General features: G+C 42.0%; 1 protein-coding gene across 4 annotated transcripts in view; it reads left to right on the top strand.

Annotated features, from left to right (window-relative positions):
• usp34 (ubiquitin specific peptidase 34) overlaps nucleotides 1–10,057 on the top strand; it is a 64,278-nt gene that overhangs the window by 46,854 nt on the left and 7,367 nt on the right. For all 4 annotated transcript variants that reach the window (XR_006824766.1, XM_046047152.1, XM_046047161.1 and 1 more), the window contains exons 54-69: nucleotides 1,121–1,168; nucleotides 1,276–1,341; nucleotides 1,494–1,574; nucleotides 1,707–1,792; nucleotides 2,827–2,995; nucleotides 3,350–3,424; nucleotides 3,583–3,734; nucleotides 3,827–3,980; nucleotides 4,552–4,596; nucleotides 4,800–4,904; nucleotides 5,692–5,839; nucleotides 6,822–7,126; nucleotides 7,335–7,664; nucleotides 8,366–8,523; nucleotides 8,801–8,879; nucleotides 9,120–9,246. Coding sequence is in view for 3 of the 4 variants with exons in the window: in XM_046047152.1 (XP_045903108.1) it covers nucleotides 1,121–1,168; nucleotides 1,276–1,341; nucleotides 1,494–1,574; nucleotides 1,707–1,792; nucleotides 2,827–2,995; nucleotides 3,350–3,424; nucleotides 3,583–3,734; nucleotides 3,827–3,980; nucleotides 4,552–4,596; nucleotides 4,800–4,904; nucleotides 5,692–5,839; nucleotides 6,822–7,126; nucleotides 7,335–7,664; nucleotides 8,366–8,523; nucleotides 8,801–8,879; nucleotides 9,120–9,246 (2,128 nt within the window). In the remaining variant the exon portion in view is untranslated. The remainder of the gene's footprint in view (nucleotides 1–1,120; nucleotides 1,169–1,275; nucleotides 1,342–1,493; nucleotides 1,575–1,706; nucleotides 1,793–2,826; nucleotides 2,996–3,349; nucleotides 3,425–3,582; nucleotides 3,735–3,826; nucleotides 3,981–4,551; nucleotides 4,597–4,799; nucleotides 4,905–5,691; nucleotides 5,840–6,821; nucleotides 7,127–7,334; nucleotides 7,665–8,365; nucleotides 8,524–8,800; nucleotides 8,880–9,119; nucleotides 9,247–10,057) is intronic.

Below are 10,057 nucleotides of genomic sequence, written 5' to 3'. Positions count from 1 at the left end.
CTGTCTCTCGCGCTCTGTCTCTCTCGCTCTGTGTCTCTCTCGCTCTGTGTCTCTCTCGCTCTGTGTCTCTCTCGCTCTGTGTCTCTCTCTCGCTCTGTGTCTCTCTCTCGCTCTGTGTCTCTCTCTCGCTCTGTGTCTCTCTCTCGCTCTGTGTCTCTCTCTCTGTCTCTCTCTCTGTCTCGCTCTCTGTCTCTCTCTGTGTCTCTCTCTCTCTCTGTCTCTCTCTGTCTCTCTCTCTCTCTGTGTCTCTCTCTCTCTGTGTCTCTCTCTCTCTCTCTGTGTCTCTCTCTGTGTCTCTCTCTCTCTCTCTCTCTCTCTCTCTCTCTCTCTGTGTGTCTCTCTCTGTCTCTCTCTGTCTCTCTCTCTCTCCCTCCCTCTCTCTGTGTGTCTCTCTCTGTCTCTCTCTGTCTCTCTCTCTCTCCCTCCCTCTCTCTGTGTGTCTCTCTCTGTCTCTCTCTCTATCTCTCTCTGTGTCTCTCTCTCTCTGTGTCTCTCTCTCTCTCTGTCTCTCTCTCTCTCTGTCTCTCTCTCTCTGTGTCTCTCTCTCTCTGTGTCTCTCTCTCTCTCTCTGTGTCTCTCTCTGTGTCTCTCTCTCTCTCTCTCTCTCTCTCTCTCTCTCTCTGTCTCTCTCTCTCTCTCTCTCTCTCTCTCTCTCTCTCTCTCTCTCTCTCTGTGTGTCTCTCTCTGTCTCTCTCTGTCTCTCTCTCTCTCCCTCCCTCTCTCTGTCTCTCTCTCTCTCCCTCCCTCTCTCTGTCTCTCTCTCTCTCTCCATACTCAGGTTTAATTGTCTCTCAAATGAATGATTTGTAACTGACATGTTTATCCGATTACCTCATTTTTATACAATATTCATAGTAATTGAAAAAACAGTTTGATAGTAGCCAAAATTGTCCAAAGAGTTTTGTATGAAAGGAATTAAAGGCCTGTCCCAAATGTAGGTAGGGTGATTAAAGCAAATAAAAGTTTTACAGTGTTTGGCTACTTAATTTTTAATGGAAATAATAGTTAGTTGCAGCCCTAGATAGACCTGCGGGTTTCTGCCCATCTTACTGACCCATGTGCTGCCCAATCTCAAACTGCTGTACATTTCTTCACTGTACATTTTCTCTTTTCTTTGCAGCTCAGCACATCGTTTGTCCTTGAGACTTTTATTCACTCCAAGGAGAAGGTAATGCGCCCTCAGCTTATTGTAGGACATTTCATTTCTAACTGCTGGAAGTCTGTGAGTAGAGACAAACTGACAGATGTGTTCCCTTCCTGCTCTGTAACCTCCAGCCCACCATGCTGCAGTGGATTGAACTCCTGACCAAACAGTTCAACAACAGCCAGGCCGCCTGCGAGGTGTGACTGCAGCTTTAACAATTATTTTACCTTGATGGGGATTTAATTTAGTTTATATGCTCTATTGATTTTATCCAAGGAAACAAGTGCAGTGTAGAAACTCTTTGTGTTTGTTTGGATGATCAAAGATTACCAGTATTCTTCTGTTTCAGTGGTTTTTGGATCGAATGGCTGATGACAACTGGTGGCCGATGCAGATCCTCATAAAGTGCCCCAATCAGATTGTCAGACAAGTGAGTCATTTATCTGATGTAACGTCATAGTAATGTGCTCCATTTTTCCCTTTTTCAATTTTTTTTCGTTCCTGTTGACAGGTATTTAATGATTAAAGTTTTAATCTTCATTTCGTCTCACTTCTGCCTCAGATGTTCCAGAGGTTGTGTATTCATGTCATCCAGAGGCTGCGCCCGGTCCACGCTCACCTCTATCTGCAGCCTGGCATGGAGGATGGGTACGTCACATCTGATTGGTCGCATTGGCAGCCCTGGCCAAATTATTATTTTACCAAGCTGCAATCTACCGGGCTGAAAAATAAAGCCAATGCAAAGTGCCAAAAACTGCAGTTTCTCGAATGGCAGCTTGTGGCTGGCTCCAAAAGCGAGTAAATCTCCACAGAGCTCCATGTTAAAATGCAGAAATAATCATATGTACATCCTGGTACAAAAACAGTTTTGGTCTCTATAGTTAAGATTAATTTATATATAACTCACCCTTTTTTATTATATTAAGGTTTAACATTATTCATTATTAAGGGCAGTCCTGCTTTGAGTGGCAGGTGGGTGCTATCACTGGTGGCCAGCCCCAGCAACCAGGCTTTATTTGGCCCACCTCAGCTCCACCTCTTTGCCCGATTTTGGATTAGCGGGGAGTCTAGGTGAGTCAGGCACTGCCAAGATGGCGACAGCCACTCTTAAGCCTTCTTCGGAAAGCTAAGGGTGACGTCATGTCCGTGTTTTGCACAGTTTATTTTTAATCTTGAAGAAAATCAAAACACACAAGCTGCTTGATATTTAAATTTATGATTTAAATGATTGTTCACTTTGCTCAAAAAGTAATGGACTTTATTGATTTTTCCTTCCCTCGAAATATTTTTAATCTTAGAAGATTCTTTACGTCATATCTTAGTCAGTGTTTGTAGTCCCGCATGCTTTTATTGTACTTCCACTGAATCCATTTTGAATGTGAAATATTAAATGGCAGGTCAGTTTAATTGTGCCATTAGATGTGTGCAGTACAAACAGTTCATGTTGTGTCTGTGAGATCAGATGGTGACAGAAATCCAAACAGGAGCCCTGTGTCACTCATTGTCTCTGTCTTTCTGGACTCTGAGAAAGATTTGTGGCTCCACATCAACGACACAAAGACACAGAGCTTAAGTGGAGAAGCTCAAGTCAGCAGTTTATAGTTAAGATAAACCACCACCACCACCTGTATCATGTTCAGTTGCCCTAAACACAGCTTTCCCTTTTGCTTCTTCTGTTCCAGCTCTGACGACATGGACGGTCCGGTGGAGGACATCGGCAGCCGATCCTGCGTCACTCGCTTCGTCAAGACCCTCCTGTCCATCATGGAACACGGCGTCAAGCCCCACAGCAAACACCTGACCGAGTACTTCGCCTTTCTCTACGAGTTTGCCAAGATGGGAGAGGAGGAGGTCGGTCTGAACTTCTACACCCAGTTTGATCTTTTAGCCTTGAAGATGTTTGTCTTCCTCAGTTTTACTAGCTGGTGGGAAAACCTCAGTCATTTAAAGTGCTGTGAGTCTCAGGCCTGTTAGATAAGTCTAGAAATATTTTCAAGCCAAAGTTGCAGTGTTGTAAGCTTTAAACGCTTGCTGGACAAACTTCAGTATGTAACAAATATATTGTTTCTGAATTAAAACAGCAGCCTTTTCTGTCTTTTTTGTAAATCTGAAACTAGGATTCAAGTATTTCTACACTTTTTTTGAAAGCAGTTATCATTTAAAACATAATCTTTTTCAAGGCATTTGTCTGTTTTGTGTCTCCAGAGTCAGTTCTTGTTGTCACTACAAGCCATTTCCATCATGGTGCATTTCTACATGGGAACAAAAGGCCCTGAGAATGTAAGTTTACACACTGATTACTTTATTTATTTCTCCTATAATGGTGATAACTGAGCCTGTAGTCCTCTTGTAGACTACTGACTCTATATTTAATGATAGATGACATGTAGGTTGCAGGATTACAAGGAACAGAGTAAATTATGAGTGTCCTCCCTCAGCCTCAGGTGGAGGTGCTGTCGGAGGAGGAGGGAGAGGAAGAGGACGAGGAGGAAGACATCTTGTCGCTGGCGGAGGAGAAGTATCGGCCTGCAGCTCTGGAGAAGATGATCGCCCTCATCGCTCTGCTGGTGGAGCAGTCTCGCTCTGAGAGGTGCAGGGCATCAGTATGACGGAACGAATATTGTTCTCTGTTAATGAGTTTGAGGATTCAGTCAACTTTTCGTTTCTCTTTCTGCCCTCCAGACATCTGACTCTGTCCCAGAGCGACATGGCGGCGCTGACCGGAGGGAAAGGCTTCCCCTTCCTCTTCCAGCACATCAGAGATGGCATCAACATCAGACAGACCTGCAACCTCATCTTCAGCCTCTGTCGCTACAACAACCGCCTGGCCGAGCATGTAGGTTTTTCCACATACACTCAGAAAATGACGCGATGGCAATGTTTAAATGTCTGAGAGATTCAACGTTTAACCAACTTACACCAACACCAAAGCATGTACCAAACATGTCAAACATGTCAAACTGATCTCCATGGATGTGGATTATATAAAGTATTAGAAATAATATAATCCTGTTCAAGGAGAAATTTCTAAATTTTGGGTGAACAGAAAAATCTCCTCTTAACACTTAAAATATATTTCTTCAGTGTTTCTTTAAATATTTAAATCTGTGATGTATGTTTCTTCTGTCTGATAAAAAAAAAAAAAAAACCTAGATGTGTATTGTTTTCGAAATTTGGCAACATCTTTAAATGTCGGATTCAGATTTATTTAAATTTAAAAATGCTTCTGTCACTGACATTCAGCAATAATACAGGGAGAAATCTACAGGATAGTAATTTTTGCCATCAAAGGAGCAGAAATAAACCAGAATGCACTGCACGTTGGGTTGCAGTTTCAAGATTGATTGGGTCAAATATTTATATTTGAATGTATAATTCACCTCCTGACTTATCAAATCTCTGTACAGATTGTGTCGATGCTCTTCACCTCCATCGCAAAGCTGACCCCCGAGGTAAGCAGGACAGAGATGAGACTTTCCACTCGAATCTGCTTTATTCATAGCACGATTGATCAAAAGTGCTTAACAGCTACAGAGATAATAATTAAAGCCAGCATAGAGCAATGCTGTGTGAAACTAGCTGATCTTGAATATGAGTGAATAAGAAGTAGCTCTACACATGCTTCTTTGACTTCTTGTTCATCTCACTCCACCAGGCTGCCAATCCTTTCTTCAAGCTGCTGACGATGTTGATGGAGTTTGCGGGTGGACCGCCGGGGATGCCCTCCTTTGCTTCCTACATCCTCCAGAGGATCTGGGAGGTAATTAACTTCAGCAAGTCTCACAGACACAGAAATCCAATTTACTGTTTGCCTTTAAACAAGTTTTATTTCTGTGTCTAATGCTGTAGCATATTTAAAATGAAGCTATTATCTTTAGCTGTGGTTACTTTTTCTTGTGTTTTTTTTCCTTTTAACCAGTGAAATCAGGATCTTGTGTTTGGCTTTAGCTGATTTTGCATTTGACTGCAAATATCTGACTACAATAATGGATCAATTGTAGTTTGGTGTATTTATCAGGGAAAATAGTTGAGTTTATTTGAGCAACTTTCTACTTTTGTTTTGATTTTATCCTTTACCCAGAACGTCTCCTAATAATAGATGTTAAGATGTCTCTTAATGAGAGACTCCTGTCCCGAAATGGCTGCATGAAAAAGTATGAAATAAAACAACAAATTTACAAAGACCCTGTGGCAGCTCACTAAATATTAAAAAAGGCACAAATGAAAATAATTAACTTTAGCATTTACATTGTTCAGGAAATATGTGATATATCAACACGAGATTAGATGGTTGTTTTCTGTTGGATTTTTAAGTCCAGAATGGATTCATTTAAGGTAAATTAAAGTATCGGCCTTAGCTCATTTGACCTTAGCTCTTCATACTCTGCTATGTCCGTCCAGTCAGCAGGTACAAATCTTCTTGTGGAAACAGATCAACCAGATTAATGGCAGGAGGTTTTATTTTTACTTTGTCCCTTACAGACAGGATGTGATGTCTTTTGTTTCTTGTTCTGTGCCTTCATGTATGTTTGCGTTCTTCCTGTCAGGTGATCGAGTACAACCCGTCTCAGTGTCTGGACTGGCTGGCGGTTCAGACTCCCAGGAACAAACTGGCCCACAGCTGGGTCCTGCAGAACATGGAGAGCTGGGTAGAACGCTTCCTGCTGGCCCACAACTACCCCAGAGTCCGCACATGTAAGAGCCTCAACATGCACTGTTTTTTTTTTTTTTTTTTAATCAGACTCTTAGCGTGCAGCGGTGAAGCTAACCTACTCAGGAGTTACCTGACTGAACATGAGAGGTTCCGTGGGGAGGGTGTCGCATAAAATAACTGCTTGCAGCAAACCTCTTATAAATATCGGCTGTTACATTATAAAAAATACACCCTGCAGAAGGCAAGTGTGCAGAGAGTCTGTGGTAAGAGACACCAGAAGTCTGTTATCATTCATTTTCTCATTATGAATAACGTCTGAAACATGTTGATTTTTTGACCAGAGCGTCTATGTTTTTGCTTTGGTAATTGGCTGTTGTATAATACCCATAATGCACTCTAAAGTGTTTTAATATAGACAATAATAATAATAAGACTACTTGCAGGAGATATTACTGTGCTTCAACATTTTATTTTAGTTGTTGTGTAGCAGGGAATTTCCCTTTTACAGAAATCTACTTATAATGTTTGTTCTTCTTGTTTTTGTTCAACAATTTATGTTAATTATAAAAAGTTTTTCATTTTGCTTTGGATTGAATTCAGTCAATTTACTTTATTTTTAGAACTGTAGTTCATATAAGACATGAGAGTAAAGAGTGAAGATGCGCAGACACATCCAATTTTTACTTAACTGCTTTTTAACTTTTATGTTTCCGTGTATGTTTTGTAATCACCGTTGGATATATAGGAGAAGAGCGCTGTCATATCCGTGTTTTTGTGGGTGAATAAAATGAACAAAGTTAGCACTTTGCTTTTGTAGCCTTACGTTTGCATAGATGCAACAGAATCATTATTTATTCATCAAAATCCAAAGAACAAAATGGTCTTTCAGAGTAAATAATCTGATCAGAAGCAGCTTGTTGTACCTTGTGTTAATTAGAAATTTAGGAGCGTTCCAGATAAATTACAGACAATGAAAATGAAACGAGACCAAGTCCTAACAGCTGTGGTGTTTCCTCCCTCCAGCGGCGGCGTACCTCCTCGTCTCCCTCATCCCCAGCAATTCTTTCAGGCAGATGTTTCGCTCGACACGCTCCCTCCACCTGCCGACCCGTGAGCTGCCGCTGTCCCCCGACACCACCGTGGTCCTCCACCAAGTCTACAACCTGCTGCTGGGGCTGCTGGGACGCGCCAAGCTGTACGTGGACGCCAGCGTTCACGGCACCACCAAGCTGGTGCAGTACTTCAGCTTCATGACCTACTGCCTCATCTCCAAGACGGAGAAACTCATGTTCTCTGGATACTTCATGGACCTCTGGAACCTCTTCCAAGTACGTTCATTTTTCTTTCATATCAGAACCAAAAGGTGTTTCTAAAAAGTTTTATTGTCTTTTATTATTCTCAGCACTACAGTGGACACAATTTAATTTTGATATTGCTTTTGAGCATTTCTGATTTTGAGTTCACAAAGTATTTAGTATCTATTCTGGATGTTATGTAAATGTTTAAATTTCCTGTTGTTGTTCTCTTGTTCTTCAGCCCAAACTGTCGGAGCCGGCCATCGCCACCAACCACAACAAGCAGGCGCTGCTTTCCTTCTGGTACAACATGTGTGTGGACTGTCCGGAGAACGTGCGCCTGGTGGTGCAGAACCCCGTGGTTACCAAGAACATCGCCTTCAACTACATCCTGGCCGACCACGACGACCAGGAGGTGGTGCTCTTCAACCGCGGCATGCTGCCCGCCTACTACGGCATCCTGCGCATGTGCTGCGAGCAGTCGCCCGCCTTCACCCGCCAGCTCGCCTCGCACCAGAACATCCAGTGGGCGTTCAAGAACCTGACGCCACATGCCAGCCAGTACCCCGGGGTGAGTGGGGGAGTCTGTTTTCAGATCAGTTTCAGCAGAAATGTGTTTTTATGATAGTTTGATAAAGCAGGCTTTTATTATTAGGCGGCTGCCACATATACACCGTCATTCTGTGGGGAAACACTGTTGTTTGTTTCAGATTAATTCACAAGATTAAACCCCTGGGGATGTGTGCAGATCCACTACAGGGGAACAAGACAGAAAACATTAAACAAGAACAAATACATAACAGATCCAATCGGTCTGAACAGACAAACAACAAAATTAGTAATACTCATTCTACAAAAATGTACACATAATCCAAAAAATCTTAAGACAAGAAAATATTTATTTATCCTGCCTTCATTTAACCAGGAAGTTTCTTGGGATGGACTTATCTTTCAGAAGAGAGACCCTGCCAAAATGGAGCATAGAGCTGTAGACCTGTATCATATAGCACAATAAAATAGGCCATGTGAGGCATAAAGGACAGCTTGACTATTTTAAAATATTCATTTAAAACTTGGGGGTTGTTTGTTTTAAGGCGAGTTTACGCTAACAACAATATGAATTTAAACTTTCCACTACTTGCACAAAGGCGCTGAGAACCACTGACATTATTGGTAGACAGGTCATCAGTGTGAGTGTGGAAAGTTAAATTGGAATCCAGCCATAAGAAAAAAATGCATTTTATAAAAGTCTTTGTCTGCTGTCCCCTGCAGGCGGTGGAGGAGCTGTTCAACCTGATGCAGCTGTTTGTGGCGCAGCGACCCGACATGAGAGAAGAAGAGTTGGAGGACATCAAACAGTTCAAGAAAACCACCATCAGCTGCTACCTGCGCTGCCTGGACGGGCGCTCCTGCTGGACCACGCTCATCAGGTCAGGACACACACTCGTCTGTTGTGTTAATTATTCTGTGAAACTTAAATACGCTGACATATATGTGTAGCCTGGTTCAGACACATGTGATAAAGTGGCTTTAACATCCAGAAATGAAATAAATGGTGTTCTTTAGGCCCTAATAAGAGTAACAGTTAAAATATTGATTCTCTGGTTTGGACATTCTAATCTTTAAATGAATATATGTATAGTCTATGTCTTCAGGACATTATGTTATCTGAATACTTACATCTGGTTTTGTTGTTGTTCCTTTCAGTGCCTTCAGGGTTCTGCTGGAGAACGATGAGGACCGACTGTTGGTGGTCTTCAACAGAGGACTCATCCTCATGACTGAGGTGCGACCAGGAATCTCCTCTTTACATCAGACAAAAAGCATCAAATGTTTCCTGTGCATCACTAAACATGTTACACCTTAGAGATGAAATGACAACCGTTTTAATTTAGCAGAATGGTTGGATACATCATGTAATAGGACACTAGTTGATCGTCGGCCGTGACGATTTCAGGGGAAACTCAGCATAGGTTTCTCCAGTTGTTGATCCAGTGAATAACAGGATGCTCTCTGTCCTCTGCAGTCCTTCAACACTCTGCACATGATGTACCACGAGGCGACGGCGTGTCACGTCACTGGAGACCTGGTGGAGCTGCTCTCTATCTTCCTGTCTGTCCTCAAAGCCACCCGGCCGTACCTGCAGCGCAAAGGTCAGACCGCCTCGAGTGGAACAATTCTGAAAAGCTACCCAATTTACAGTAGACAGAATAACAATTGCAGTCTTTGTGCTGTTTGTAGTTTTATTTGACGTACCTATTTTCTTTACCTTTCTCTTACCTGTACTTATTTTGTGCTGCTGCAACACCTGAAATTCCTGAATTGAAGTTCATCTGATTTTAATAATAATAATAATCTTTATTTGTACAGCACTTTTCAAAAACAAGTTACAAAGTGCTTCAACAAGTGCAAAGACAACAACACAAGCAAGAAAACATTGAAAAGACCAAAATACACGTTTAAGATAAATATAAATATAATAAAAATATAATAAAAGGGATAAAATAAAGTCAAATAAGATCGGGAAAGGCTCTCCTATAAAAGTATGTTTTAAGAAGGGACTTAAGAGTTCACTGACTCAGCTGACCTGATTTCCTCGGGCAGGCTGTTCCAGAGCCTCGGGGCCCTGACAGCAAACGCTCTGTCCCCTTTAGTTTTCAGTCGAGACTCTGGAACAGACAACAGACCTCTGCCCGAGGATCTCAAGGTACGTGCTGGTGTGTATGGGACTAAAAGTTCAGAAATATAACAAGGCGAGAGGCCATGAAGAGCTTTAAAAGTGATCAATAGAATTTTAAAGTCAATTCTAAAACATACTGGGAGCCAGTGTAATGAAGCTAAAATAGGAGTAATGTGGTCATATTTCTTTGTTCTGGTTAAAAGCCTGGCAGCTGAGTTCTGGACAGTCTGGAGTGGATCAGTAGATTTTTGGGTTAAACAGGTGAAAAGGCTGTTGCAATAATC

Source organism: Micropterus dolomieu, linkage group LG01, assembly GCF_021292245.1.
Source record: "Micropterus dolomieu isolate WLL.071019.BEF.003 ecotype Adirondacks linkage group LG01, ASM2129224v1, whole genome shotgun sequence".
Lineage (NCBI taxonomy): Eukaryota > Metazoa > Chordata > Actinopteri > Centrarchiformes > Centrarchidae > Micropterus > Micropterus dolomieu.
Note: the sequence above shows the minus strand (reverse complement) of the source record. Positions and strands in the feature narration are given on the sequence as shown.